Source organism: Manis javanica, chromosome 9 (genome assembly GCF_040802235.1).
Source record: "Manis javanica isolate MJ-LG chromosome 9, MJ_LKY, whole genome shotgun sequence".
NCBI classification, from domain to species: Eukaryota; Metazoa; Chordata; class Mammalia; order Pholidota; family Manidae; genus Manis; species Manis javanica.
Genome location: NC_133164.1, coordinates 636,235 through 651,230, shown reverse-complemented (window position 1 = coordinate 651,230; position 14,996 = coordinate 636,235). Strand labels below are relative to the sequence as shown.

Here is a 14,996-nt window from a genome sequence, read left to right as displayed (position 1 = left end):
CCTGCTGGCCAGTTGCCCATATAATTTCCTTCTCTGTTTTTCCCCACCTGCACCCAGATGCCCACGTCCTCCAGAGCCCTCCCAGCTCCCTCCCTACCCTTCTCCATGAGCTCCGCCCCCACTGGCACTGTGCCTCTGGCCCTGGGTCTGCTCGCCCACCTGAGTGAATGTGCACAGTCCTCCCAGACTCAGTACCCAGGGCTGCTGTCATCACCCCCTCGTCCCTGAGTCTCTCTGTGGAAGTGTGTCCGCTGCGTTACCAGCTTGTCCCTGGTGTGCAGGCCCTGTATGGCCTTTCTCACCCACATGGGTGGCCTGCCACCTCTGTCCAGGCCCAACACACCCAGTGCACCATGGCCCTGGCCTCCAGGTGTGACTCTCTAGATGGAACCTCTGTGCCCACCTGCCCTAAAAACACAGGCTAGTTTTCATAGATTGCCTCAGTTTGGGCTTGTGTGATTGCATTCAGGACATGCGTGTCCAGCCACAGTGGCCCACAGAGAGACCATTCCCTCAGTGGCACAGGCCAGGGCCTTGTCACTGCTGGTCCACAGGTGAGGCAGTGAGAGTAGAGACCTGGAAGGGCACAGCTGGGCCCTGGGACAGAGACTGAGGATGGCCTTTGGGTCTTGTACGTGCCACTGGCCAGGAAGCCTGGGAGTGGGGGGTAGAAACTGCGGAGCACATCCTGTCTGTGTAAGCCCCAGTTCAGCCTCCCACATGTAATGTCCAAGCATTGTTCTGAGGGCCTCCACAGGTGAAGGGTGCAGAACAGGCTGCCACCATTCAGACCTGACTCCTCAGTGGCTGTGAAGAGCTTTAAAGCCTTTGTGAACCAAGTGGTCTGTGATTGTTTAGGCAATGGTGTTTAGCATAATTAAATCTGTTTTCCTGCACTTGGCAGATGGTTAAGCTTCAGGAAGTATTTAAGACATTTTATCTCGGGAAGCACAGTGGCCGAAAACTGCAGTGGCAGGCTACTCTGGGGCATGCCGTTTTAAAGGCAGAGTTTAAGGAAGTAAGTTCTTGTCTTTTTCATTTATTTTCTAAGTACGTTATTAGAGTTTTTAAAATAATAATTAAACTTTGGTAGCAAAGAATGGAGAAGATTAATATAACTCAGCACTGGCTTTTCTAGGTCAATAAAATTTAATGGTTGCAGGATTACTATTCCTGTCGATAAAAATCAATAAAAATAAATAAATAAATACAAAAGAAAAGTATCTGCCTAATTGGAAAAAAGCACAGGATGTAAAGAGGCAACTCATAAAAGCAAGATTAAGAGTCGACATCCATGAACACGTGTTCCACCTCTTCTCTAAAGGTTATAAATTAAAATAGGGTAAAATGCCACTTCCTGCCTGTAAAACTGACGAGGAATAAAACTGGAATGGCAGCGTCCCACTCCAGGAGGAGCAGGTGGCGAGGCGGTGCGTTTGAAAACCTTAAACTCACTGGCTTGGTTGCAGAAACTCCAGTTTTGCAAATTCATTTTAGTAAGATGTTTTCACTGAATATGAATTTTTGTTGCAGTGCTGTTATTGAAAGTTTTAATTTAAGAAGCATACAACATATTTATAAGTGAAAAACATGACACAAAACAGCCCCTTTATATTTGCATTTAACTTCAATTTTGTAAGTAAAATTCAATTATGTACACTAAGCAGAAAAATACAAAATTCCTACTTTGCTAGCTATTAAAAACATCACCTGTGCATTATCATATAAACTGTGTATGCGCACCTGCAATGGCATGTAAATCACATGCCTGCCTGGTCACCAAGAGGACCTGCAGGCCAGAAAGGGGCGCGGGGACACTAACACCCTTCTTGTTCAACAGGATTTACCAGCAAACCTTTTCACTACCTTAGGAAACATTATTTCAGAAGAAGAATTTCTGAGTGCAACACAGAGTCATTTTATTCTCGTATCAGCATTTCTTATTTGGTGGCTGATTGGCAGTCTCTTAGCCCTCCCCACCCAGCAAAGTTTGAGAGCAAAACAAAACCTCTTAAAATTCCCCGGAGGTGCTTAGCCCCATGTGATGCCTGCTTTCTTCCAGGGGAAGAAGGAGTTCCAGGTGTCCCTCTTCCAGACGCTGGTGCTGCTCATGTTCAATGATGGGGACGGGTTCGGCTTCGAAGAGATAAGAACGGCCACGGGCATCGGTATGGTCTCGTTTGACTGGGTCGCCTCTGAGGGCCCCGGTTTCTGGGAGATGCGCCTGGCCTCTGCTGGTCCCCTGGGGAGGGTGGCGGTTCTCCGCTGTCCACTTGAACATTGCTGTTCACTTTAGTGCTGGCCTGTGCTTGGTTTTTCCCCCTCAGAGGACAGTGAGCTGCGAAGGACGCTGCAGTCCCTGGCCTGTGGCAGAGCGCGTGTTCTGGTTAAAAGCCCTAAAGGAAAAGAGGTGGAAGATGGGGACAGGTTCGTCTTCAATGGCGAGTTCAAGCATAAGCTGTTTCGGATAAAGATCAACCAAATCCAGATGAAGGAAACTGTACGTAAACATTATCCATTTTCTTACAGGGCGTTTTCACCAACAAATGGTTAGTTTTATAGTAATTTCTGGACTAGAAGTTGTGAAGCATTTAAATACTTAATTTAAACACGTTATGTTTTCAAACGTCCTCACTTTAATGTAGCTTTTTTCGGTTCATATTCACAGTAGCAATGAAAATCAGAATGAGATGGGTTTGTTACTTCTGTTCACAAGTGGCATGCTAGTAAGGTGGCCTCCCCCCCGTATCAGGTCCTGCTGGCACAGAGAGCGCATCATTTGCAATGCCCAGGAACTTGGCTTTTGTTTGCATAGCACATTCTAGTCATTCCCTCAGCCGCAGCCTCCTGGATGGAAGTGGGGGTGGTCGTGGTGTCACAGACCCGCTGGCGTTGGACCTGCCCTGTGTCCAGACCAGCAGCTATGGTTTTGATCAGATTCTCAAGCACCCCGTGTCCACTGGGACACTGCCCCCGGGCCTTACTAACGCAGACACAGACACCCTTGCACCCCAGCTGCTGTTAGGCGGAGGGACAGACGCACCCCAGCACCTGCATTTATGGCAGGATGCCCCCCGCTGGCCCACCGATGCATCTTGCTTTGCTCACCTACAGGTCTCAGGTGCGGCCCCGTGAGGAGACAGGTCTCAGTCACACAGGGAGAAATGCAGAAGCTGATGCGTGTGTAAAAGATGTTCATTCCCACCAGTAATTTCTTAAAAATTCAGATTAGAATAATATTCCACTTTTCATCTACCAGTTTGGGAGATGTTTAAAAGTTTGGTCATATCCATGGTTGGCAAGTATGGGAAAACAGGCTTCTTTTTTTAAGATGTTTGAACTGGTACAGCGTTTTTAGTAGCTAATTTGACATATCTGTTAAAGATTTACATGCACGTATCCTTTGATCCATCTTTTTTCGCTATTAGGAATTTATAAGAGACTGATTAAATGGAGAATTCTGGAGCTTTAATCCCAAAGGGGCCATGGCGGCCAGCCCCTCCCCGGAGACAGCCCCTTCCACAGCTTTCCTCTGATGTGCCTGCGATCTTCCTTTCCTGGGGTCGCTGCGTGTGCTGCCTCCTGGCCTTCCCTTCCTTGCCCTGGGCTCTTTCCTGTCAGGACTTGGCACCCAGTGGGCCCAGAGTGATCCACGTATGGCTCTGGGAGCTGGGCAGAGCCCTTGTTGGAAGGTGTCCATCTGGGTTCTGCCGTCTCTCCCCACTGGAAATAAGGTCACAGTCAGCGTCCTGGTGCAGGCATTCATGTAACCCCGTGAGAGCATTTCTTTAGTGTGAATCTTTACCCTGGAATTGCTGAAAAGAAGGTGCCATTTTGTTGGTCTGACCACTCATTTCCCAGGGGAAGTCTGGCCTAACTTACCAGATTCCAGTCTCCCCGTTCACGAGAGGGTAGCCTGCCCTCTCCCCCTGCTCCCCAGGCATGGAAATCGGGCCTTGCCGTTCAGTGTGACTTTGTCTGTGTGTCTTTGCGCCATTCGGTAGCTTATACAAATTACATGATCTTTGCAGTTTTCAATTCCTCATTTTGAAAAATATGCATATTATTACTTCCGGTTGTGAAAATTAAATGAACAGTGTTTATAAAACTCTTGGTCAGAAGCACTTGATAGGTGTTGATGCAGCTATTTTCTATGGGCAGCTATTTGTATTTTTTTCTTTTTGATGAGTTGCTTGTTCAAGTCAGTGGTACATTTATTGGAATATTCTTTCTCTGATTAGTAGATGGTCTTTATATATTAAGGACATTGATCCCTTGTTATTTGTGACAGGTAATTTTTTGTTTTGAGTGGGTTTGTTCACATGTGAAAATTTTCAAGTTCTCAAATATAGTCTTTTTCTTTTATGGTCTCTGACTTGGGGAGCATGCCTAAGAAAAAGACCTTCCTTTAACCCAAAATCTTAAGAATATTTACCTGTATTTTCTACTAATTTTTCATTTAAATCTCTTCAGCAATGTAGAAATTTTAGTATCAGAAAGCAGTCTAACTACACCTCATTATTCCAAAACTGAATTGAAAGTACACGTCTCCAACAACCTATCTGAATTTTCATCTTTATTATATACCAAGTTCACATATTATGGGTCAGTTTCTCAATTCTGTTCTATTAATTCTGTTGATCTGTTTTCATAGTCAGCACCTAAATTATTTGAGTCAATGTAACTATTTACATAAATTTTTTCTCCCAGTGAACTTGAGAATGATTTTGTCATGTCTTTGCCCCTCCAAATAAAACATTGACATTTTTTATCAGAGGCATTACATTAATTTTCAGTTTCCACCTTTATCATACTAAATCTTCTGATTTATAAATATGTGTGTATGCATGAATATGCATAAATTTCTTCAGATTTTCAAGTTAAAGTCTTGGATATTTCTTATTAAATAAACACTTACTAAGCACGTACTATGGGCCAGGTCCTCTGTGCAACCCTGAGAATTCAGCCATTAATAATAAAGAATAAGTCATTGTTTCAAGGAGTTTTGAGTCTTATCCAGCAAACAGGTACCAGATGACCACACATTGATGAACTTGTCACAACTGAGATAAAAGTGGCAGTGGAGAAGCACAGGGAGGTCAAGTCTGACCCTATGGGTCAGGGAAGGCTTTCCCACTAAAGGGGAAGCCCAGCCAGGTAAGATGTGAGGAGGCAGGCCAGGCCAGTCATAGAGAGATGGGTCAGACCCAGGAAGGGTTTGGGAGGCACCAAAGGGCCAGTGAAATACTGGCACCTCGTAAAGAGGCCGTACATGTCTCCGCATGTATAACTTATTATTGCCAGTATGTGTATAACACTGTTTGTGTATTTACTTGTGTCCAGCCACTTTACATGACTCTCACTGACTCTGATGGCATTTTGTTGTTTTTTGTGGGTTTGGGGTTCTGCTGTGCATCTGCAGAGGTCCCGTGTTCCCCGCTCAGCATCGCACTAAGGGGTCAGACCTCAGCTCCTCCTGCTGCTTCACTGGCACCTTGAAAAAGTCGTGGTCCTGCCAGACCCCCTCCTGCTGAACTTTTTCTCTCCAGCGCAAGAACATTAACGTTTCGGGATCACTGGCACTCTTGGAAAATAAGACAAAAGCTTGGATCTTGCTTGAACCACGCCTACCTTACACACACACACAGGCTGCTGCCTCCGCCCTCTGCAGGTTCCTATTAGGTGGCTCTGTGACTGACGAGGCCCTTACCAGTGTTTGCATTTTGCTTCTAACAGCCTGTTGCCAGGGTCAGGTTCTTTTCCTTATTTCTTATATGCTAGATTTAAATCAAATAGATTTTCACTTTTATTATGCCTTTGCAGCTTCTGTCAAGGTGATCAGATAATCCAACCTTGAAGTTTCATGACGATTTCAGTGACATTAGTAGGTTCCTAGAATAAATTATGGTGGCTCATGTGATTTTTTTCTGTTTCTTTACTGTGCTGCTTGGTTTGAGCCATGATCATAGAGGATTCTTTTTTTTTTTATCATAGAGGATTTGTGCAGCTTTTTTGTAAGGGAGATGGAACTTTGAAAATTCTTTTTTTCCAGTTTTGGTACTGAAGTTGCACTGTTTCTGCGATAAGTCAGTTTATTAGAATAAATAAAAATGCATAACGGAGTAGGATTTATCCAAAGTTTAGCCTGCCTTTGCATCAAAGTTTTCTCATCAAACACAACAGTAGGAAATAATCAGCACTGAAGCACATCTTCACACTCCCATCATTTCCCCATCCAGGTTGAAGAACAGGTGAGCACCACCGAGCGAGTATTCCAGGACAGGCAGTACCAGATCGACGCCGCTATCGTCAGAATAATGAAGACGAGGAAGACTCTCGGCCACAACCTCCTGGTTTCCGAGCTGTATGATCAGCTGAAATTCCCAGTGAAGGTGGGTGTCTGTTGCCTGATCGACCGTGCGGCGCTGTGTGAACACAGCGGACAGAGCGCATTTCATCCCGTCCCTTCAGGATCACATCGTCTGTCCTACACTGACGGGATCCTTTACGTTTACACCAAGTGTAGAAGGCGGGTGGTGATCGTGGAGTCTGATCCCAAGTGTTCTTGGTCGTCACTGCAGGAGTGAGGATGCCCGCCACTGCGGCCGGCGGGGATGCCGTGCAGCCAGTGTTTTCAGGGAGGGGAGGGCCTCCCTGGAAACCAGGACACGCATGTTCTCAGTAATTGCAGCAGTTCAGGTCATCTCACGGGACTCTGAGGAAATCATACTCACAAGTATCACTCAGCTTTCACAAGCCAAGGCATTTCCCACCTCAGCAACATGTCCTCATGCTGTCAGGTAGGAAAGTTGGCCCTGAAACCTTTCAGTCTGGGCCTGTCCTGCCTGTATGTGGAGCCCTGGACTGTCAGGAAAGCATTAGGAAAAGCTCTTTAAAATTCACGTATTGGCCTAGGAAGTGTGGGACTCTGATGAAGCCTGGCCTCTCAGGGACCAAAGCACTGTCTGTGCTTTGGGGTGGAAGTTCCCTGACTCTGTGTTGTCCACTTCGGAGAACAGCTGACCCTCCTCTCACTAGAGAATCAAGGAGGGGTCACTGGAAGTCACTGGAGCTGGGCCAGTGAGCCAGCACTGAGATTGCGGGCAGGAGGGCCATCCGACTAACCTGGATTCCTGCGCCTTCCAGTGGTGGCATGTGCTCTGCACAGTCGTGAAACAGTGCCTCTTTCCTGCCACCTGCCAGGGCAAGGGTTGACTTTCCCCTTTGCAGATGAGAAACCCAGCAATTAAACAAAGGACTAAATGGCAAGGGGTCTAGCCGTGCATGGCACCTGGGGTGGCTTTGACAGGTAACTGGGCTTCAGACACATCTTATAAATGTCTCCTCTGTCACCGAGTGGGAATGTGTGCCTTTTGGAAGATGGGAAGACACACTCACCCAGGAAATGTGTGCTTATAGTCAGCATGGGCGCTCCTCCTGGCTGGGTACCTCAGCTCTGCCAGCTGTTTTTTTGTGTTTTTTTTTTTTTTGCCAGCTGTTTTATTAACAGACGGACTCAGGATCTGTGGTTGTACCATGTAAGCAGCTTGTGGAGTAAATGGTAACAGCACAGCATGGTACCTGGGGAGAAATGTCCTTGCCAAGGATAAAATGCCCTGGGATAGCAGAGTTGCCTTTCAAGCGTACAGAAATGCGTCCCCTAGGATCTGTCATGCTTATGTGTCCTTAGCTGCTGACTGAGGGGCTCAGAGCCACCACTCCCCCAGGAAGCCCCACTCTTACAGGAAACTCAGTGGGTAGTAATACTGTGTTTGAGGTAGAGAGTTTTGTGCTATTCATTTTATAATTAGCTTGTAAATAATTTATAAGTATACATAATGACATAATTATGTAATATACATACATAATTATAATCACACACTTGGCTCATGTGTGTTATATTCCCTTTTTTGTAAATTTAATGCCAGCATAATTGGGGTTTTTTTTCTTTTTCAGCCTGGAGATTTGAAGAAGAGAATTGAATCTCTCATAGACAGGGACTACATGGAGAGAGACAGAGACAGTCCCAATCAGTACCACTACGTGGCCTGACGCGCTGGCCGGCCGCTCGCCCTCCTTGAGGCACTAGAGGGCATCTCAGAGCAGTGAGTGCTCCGCGCTGTCCCTGGACCTTGCTGGGACCGAGCCAGCGCGGGCACTTGTGGATCAGAAGGACAGGAGGTGGCTCCTGGCCCTGCTTGACAAGACCTAAGGGCCTGCAGATGGTAAATGTGTCTTTCCCTCTGGTTGTTCTCGGCATTTAAATCTTTTCAGTTGCTCTGCAGAATGACTGTGAGATTGGACCAGAAGATCCTGTAGCCGAGAGACATTAGGAGGAAACGGTCAGTGTTGAAACAGGCTAATCAGTTACGCAAGCTACGCTGGCATCTGTTTCATTTATTTTCAGAAAGTTTCCAACTTTGAGGACCGGTTTCTTTATAATGAGGTTTCTCGGTAAGGTCTCTGCCATGCCAAGACAGCATTGGGTCTGACGTGTTGATGCCATGAAGCCATTGGTGGCTTTATTTCCACAGTTACTTGTGAATTTTCTGTTGAAGGGTTTGAGTGTGTTTGTGTTTCCCATTCTGAGACTGAGTCTAGCAGTCCTGTTTGATTGCTTTAATTGCACCACTGTGTGATTGCTCTGGGAAAGTCTGGTTTTGTGTTCACAGCCGTGCACACGGAAGGGCCGCTGCAAGCACTTCTGTAGGGAACTTGGAGTCTTGCTGTGGGGAGGCAGAGATAATTTTGTCAGATTGAAAGGATTCGTTGGCACCTGGCTTCACATGTGTATGTATACAAGTGAGGTTGGAGGGGAGTGGCTGTCATTGTAGCTGTAACAAAGATACTTTTGTGGTAACATCTAAAAGTACTTTATATTTTACATAATAGCATGTTTCATTTTGATTAAAAGCTACCAAAGGAATTTTGATCATGGTATAAGTGTTTAAAGCAATATTTTCTGGAATATACAAAGTTTATATAATTTGATTTTGTGCTAAATTATTAAAAGATTCTCCCTTTTTGAAACATGCGTGTTTAAAATCTGATATCTTGTGGGCTTCCATATGAAAATCCTCATTCTTAGGTATCATCCTGATTTCTGTATCTGTGAATTTTCATTTGTGAGCTCTGTAGTATGTGGTCTGTAAAAGACTAAAGAGATTTTTACTAGTCAAGTTTTAAGTTCATTGTCTCTAGAGAGTGTCAATATTGTAATTTAATGTAGACTTACCTGAATAAAATCAGTTTAATTGGCCTTAACATTACACTAATTACACTTTGTGGTATGCAAACTGAACATTCCTCCCATCACTCTAGCAACGTAGATTCTGTCACCAGCTCAGCAAGTGGAGGACCAGTAGCAGGGCCACACCCACCACCGCCCTGGGGACGGTCCTCCCCCACGCCCTGGGGCAGACTGCTTCCCAGCGCAGGGTCCGCAGGTCTGCAGGCTGCCCTTGGGCTCCTGGTGATTCAGAGCGGCACACTCTGCCCTCTCTTGTGATTGTTTCTGTTCTCTCACTTACCAGTGTCATTCAATTGGATTAAAGGTCAGTGTGGCAAAACAGATAGTATAGAGGAAGTGATTGAAGAGAAAAGGCACTTAGACAAGAAAAATCATAAAATTGGAAAGGAGGTGAGGCTATTTATGGATAAATGGTAGCGTATTCCAAAAATCTAAGGAAAGCAGCTGAAAAGCTATGACCAGGAAAAAAAGTTAAGCAAGTTTTTAACTGAACACAAAATTGACAAAAGTCAAGATAAAATGGAAGATGATTGTTTCAATAGCAACAAAAATGACAAAATACGTAGCCAGCACAAAATATCCAAATGAAAACACTTTGACTTAGGATACAGAGAGAACCTGCATAAGGGAAGGCAGGGGGTTGTTCTCCTGTTTACCCGTTTACCCACGCAGCATCGCGAGATGCCAAACTCCCTCGTGTTAAAACACAGATGCAAAGTTGAGTCTGAAGTCAGAAGAGCAAATAGACAAGAATAGCCAGAAAAGGTTTTAAAACCTTGTCACAACACAGCAGAAGTGAGATGGCTGCTGCTGGCAGGGCACACAGGCTCCCTGGGCCCAGTCAGGCGCTGAACAGAGTCTGGCTGGGGTATGGGTGCTGCCAGGGACAGGTTTGCGTTACCACCTGAGAATAACAAAGTTGAACTACATTCATTTTTAATTCTAAAATTCCAGGTGTCAAAGATCTGTTTTTTTTTTTTTTTTAATGAAGCCATAAATGTAAGAAAACATGAGACCCAATTTTTTAATGCTCAAAGTGGAAAAAAGTCTACTCATGAATTAAGATCGTTTTATTTGTTACAAATGGTAAGTGATGTTCTTAAAAGTCTACCCAGGGAACAGTTTTAAAAGCTGGAAAACTTTTGGATAAAAGTAAGACTGAGTGCAGACCTACAAGTCAGCCCTGGGGTCCTGGAGGAAGGGGGGCTTTGCAGGTATTGGGCCAACCTGTGGGGAGGCCACCCAGAGGGGAGGGGGTGCCTTGGGGGTCTGTCCCGGGTTTGAGTGCTGAGTGAGGGACAGGTAGGCTAGGACACGATCCCAGGATCAGCTGGGAGGGGATGTATGGGCGCTGGCCAAGAGGTGGAAAGTGGTAAGGGCTTGGAGGTGGTCTGGCGTCGCTGGGAGGACAGGACCTGGTGGACAGAGGGCCGGCAGAGCAGCACGGGGACCTTTAGGAGTGGCCAGCGGCCACGGGCTTGGAGAGCACCGCCTGTGGAGGGAGCTTGCAGGCCTTGGGTATGCTTCAGAGAAGCCGGGGTTCAAAGCGGGAAACTGGCGTGCAGTCGGCAAGCCCCCTGGAGTGTCCAAGCCCCAGGACAGGGTGACAAGCCGCCATGGACCCGGGGTGGACAGGGTCCGAGTGGCTGGGGTTCATGTGGTCCGGGAGGCAGGCAGCCTCAGCCTTGGGGCAGGGCTCCACCAGCCAGCAGCCAGGGTTCCCCACCATGCCCTCTGCTCACGGGGAATGATTCCCCATCCCTCAACAGCAGGTGCAGAACAGAGTCCTGAGGGTCCACCCGCTGGCTGGTTCAGTGGCGTCTGCAGAAGGCTGTTGTGAAGCTTTGACCAAGAGGAGACCTGGACACTGGTAGTAGTGGGTGACGAGACATGTGGTGTGAGGAAGGCCTGGAGGAGGGTGCTGGGCCATGCAGACATCGCAGGCTGCGCTCTGCAGCCCAGGAGACGGGACAGAGGATGGGGACCTCTTCGCATACCCACTATGCTTCCTGAATTTTTGCTGAAACTATGGTATAAATAAAACTAATGAGTCACAGATTGTTAAGACATGATGGCTGCACCTCCCACCTCCTAGAGCCTCCCCTCCCTTGTGAAAGCGGAGGCATCAGCCAGCCCATGGGGACCCACGCCCTACCCGTGCCCCGTGCCACATCATTGTCAGTTTTAATATTTACCTTTATGTAAATGATATGTTGAAACCTCCATGTTCTCAATGCATGAATTTACTTTTTCTGAAGAAAATGGATGGAAGTGAGTAAGTGATGCCTATACTCCCTGGGGCTTCCCCCTCTTCTAATTTCTGACAGCTGTGGCCAGGTGGCATCACATGTTCTGTCTAGAAGTTGAAAACTCATAACTGGCACATATGACCCAATGAGAATCTGCCCTCTTGGGCCCAAGGAGTGTGCCTGGCCCAAAGGAAGTGTGATTGTGCAGCACTGCAGCTCATGGGATGTTCTGAGCATCACACTCCTCATGTGCCCAGTGTGCAGGTCGTGTAGGCTGCTTTATATTGGACCATGGCTGGACTGTGGCCAGCTCTTTTCCCTGGAGGTTTTACCTGCCATGTCAACAAAGGAAACCTGCCTTTGTCTGACCACTGAGATCTGCAACTTTCCTCTTTCTTCTCCACTCAAGTCCAACTTTTTCTCAAAGATGTTTTCTTAGACCCTCTGAAACTGTTTTCACTCGGACTGTGTACTTTCCAAGACCTGCCACATGGTCCTGGGCCTGCCCTCTGCCCCTGGGCGGGTAGCAGCCTCCCTCCCCACCTGATTGATTTGCTAAAAGCCTTAGCTGAGCTTCTCAGAGACTGCGTGGGAGACATGCTTTCTGAATCCTTGCCTGTCTTTTATTTTGCATTTCTGCTTAATTGTTTGCTGCATGTAGAGTTCCAGGTCCACCATCATTTTCCTCAGAACTTGAAGGCAGTGGTCTCAGTGCTTGTAATTTCCAGGTCTAAATCTGATGTCACTTTGTAGCCAACCTGGTTTTTTTTTTCATAAAACTTGAAATCTATTCCCGAATTTTTCTTTTTCGCAAGAATGTGTCTAGAGTAAGACCTTTTCCACTTGCCCTGCCCGGACACAGTGAGCTGCTTCCTCTGGAGACTCGTGACTTCCTTCCATTCTAGGAGACCTTACTTCCCATGTTGTATCTACCCCTCCAGTGATTTCACTGTCACTTTCTGTAAGAGGAAGTTTCTAAGCAAACAGGCCAGAAGACATTATAATGAAAACCGCAGTGCCAGCCTGCCTGCCCGCCCCCCACCCCTGCCCCCGCCCCACGTCTGGTGGACTGTTCTGGCAGTGATCTCTAACCGTCGTCACTGCCTGTTGTTTGATGACTCAATTTTAATAGCTGCAGTGTCTTCTGAAACTCAGGGCACTAACATAAATGTCTGAAGTTCTTCCCCGTTCCTCACATTGGGCAGGGTTGCTAAACTTTGTGTAAAGGGCAGACGGTAAGCACTCTTGGCTGTGTAGGCCACCTAAGGTCACTGTTACGTATTCCATAATTGTTCAGGCACTTGAAATGTGTACCAACTGCCTCAGCCCCTCCAAGCTGCGGCAAGGCCCGTCCTGTGTGGTGGGTACTGGTTGGGGCCTCGGGCGCCCCCCACACGTGCTGCTCACCTCCAGTGCCGTCCAGCCGCAGCCACACGGTGTAACTCAGGCTCTGCTCACCAAGCACACATGCTGTCCAAGGAGCATCGTTGTCCCTGAGTCTGAAGTCTGATGATACACTGCAGAGCCAGGGTGCCCAGGCCTGAGGCACTGGAGTGATGGTGGCGCCGAGGGGACAGGCTCAGGCGGGGCTGTGGTGGCTCAAGGCAGAGACAAGGGAGAGTGCATTTTGGGTGACAAAATGAATGGGTTTGTAGGTGAAAAGGAAGGAACCGGGGGTGGAGGGGAGGAAGGGAGGGGCTGGGGGTCAGAGAAGGACAAGGGCAGAGGCACTGGGGAGAATGGGGAGCCCAGGTGTGTGAGTGTGTGTGTGTGTGCACGTGCTGGGACAGGATGCGTCATGTAGATGTAGGTAAATAATAGTCAAATGTAGATAACCACGGAGCGGTGGGATACAGGAAAGCTTCTAAGGGTGTCTGTGCTCAGCGACACAGGAATCAGGGTCACCTGCTAAGTAAGGTGGCCTTTGAAGTGGGACCCGCGTTCTGAGTCTGCCTGCCTGTGACTGGACTGGGAGTGTTTGGGGTCTGGCCCCAGGGAAGAGGAGCGGCTCCTGGCTGGAGCTTTGGACTCACAGGGCCCAACGGTCCAAGCCTGGCTCTGTCATTCTCTGGGTACCCTTAACAAGATTACTTGAATTCTCCAAACTTTGTTTTCTTATCTTTTAAAAGGAGATCATAACATTGGTTGGCTCATGGGGCAGTTCTGAGTTCATACATACACAGGCACCCACAGGACACAGCACACGTACCACTGACCGTGAACGGGTGTCATGTGCATTACAGCACATGGTGCGGTTCTTGCTTAGGAAAGCAATGCTATGTGTGAACGTGAAGGAGCCTCAGGACAAGGAGTAATTCCAGAGGTAGGACATTGATCAGCGTTCAAATGCGTGGGCCCCTGGAACAGCATCGGGAGAGGCGGATGCACCCTGTTTCTGGCTGGAGCACTTGTTCTTCCTTCAGCACTTGGCAGACAGACAGACAGTCAGGAAGGACATGAGACCCTATCAACTAGGTGCCCTCACTGATGACCGGAGAACTCACTCCCAGCTACAGCATGGCGTTCTCTGGAGTGAGCAGGAGACACTCACTGAGGTAGCACGTTGTGGTTCGTAAAACAAGACTGTATATTTCATGGGCCTGAACTCTCGCAATATGTTCTCTGACCACAGTGAATTAAATGAGAAACCTAACAAAGATAGCTGGTAGATAACTAAATGTTTGGGAATTAAGCAATATACTTCTAAATAAATAATCCAATAATTCTAATGCCAACGTAATATAAATAACACGCTTTTACATAAATAAGGAGTCAAAAATCACAAGGAAAATAGGTATTTTTAATTGAATGAATAGAAAAGCATCGTACCAAACATTTGTAGGATGCAGCTAAACAAGGGCTCAGAGGGAAATTCATAGCTTCAGGCGCTTACATTCAAAAGGATGAAAGGTGCCTTTTGCCTCCTTGGCTCTGGCTCGCTCCTCCCTGGGGGTGTATCAAATAAAACTCGCCCTCTGCTTTGCTGTTGTGTCTCTCCCTTTCAGTTCTTTGTTGCGGTGGGACAAGGACTGAGGGGATGAACTCAACCCATAACATATTTGGTGCTGTGACTCGGATCCCCTCGCTAGCTGGGCTCACCACTCACAGGTCAAGCCCTGGACCCCACCTGGGCCTGAGACAAGACAGCCAACTGAACACCTGTGAACCTGTAGAAGATCAAAGATTCCTTCTCAAGAGGACCACGCCAGCAGTCTCAGGAAAGTAATGTCACTACCTTGGCTGCTGTGAGCTCTGTCTTTGGCCACCCACCTAACTGTGGCTTCCGCACAAAAAACGCAGCCCTCGATCTAGTGAACCACACGGTCAGTTCCTCAATCTCACCAGGCCCTGTTGGCCGTGCGTTGCCACAAAGAGATGGGGATTTGCCACTCCAGCTCCAGTAGTCAATGGGCCACCGCTCCAGCCCTCTCCCAGTAGGCCTGGGATGGGGGTTCCTAGCCATGACAACCATTAGCTGAGATGACCTCAGGTCAGAT

General features: G+C 47.5%; 1 protein-coding gene across 3 annotated transcripts in view; it reads left to right on the top strand.

Moving 5' to 3' along the window:
* The window catches only part of CUL4A (cullin 4A), a 38,267-nt gene extending 29,003 nt beyond the window's left edge, over nucleotides 1-9,264 (top strand). For 2 of the 3 annotated variants that reach the window (XM_073212311.1, XM_073212313.1), the window contains 5 exons: nucleotides 905-1,018; nucleotides 2,063-2,168; nucleotides 2,328-2,500; nucleotides 6,240-6,392; nucleotides 7,957-9,264. In XM_073212311.1, the coding sequence (XP_073068412.1) occupies nucleotides 905-1,018; nucleotides 2,063-2,168; nucleotides 2,328-2,500; nucleotides 6,240-6,392; nucleotides 7,957-8,052 (642 nt within the window). In that variant the 3' untranslated portion in view covers nucleotides 8,053-9,264. The remainder of the gene's footprint in view (nucleotides 1-904; nucleotides 1,019-2,062; nucleotides 2,169-2,327; nucleotides 2,501-6,239; nucleotides 6,393-7,956) is intronic. The other variant, XM_073212312.1, reaches the window with a different exon arrangement.
* The last annotated feature ends 5,732 nt before the right edge of the window (nucleotides 9,265-14,996 follow it).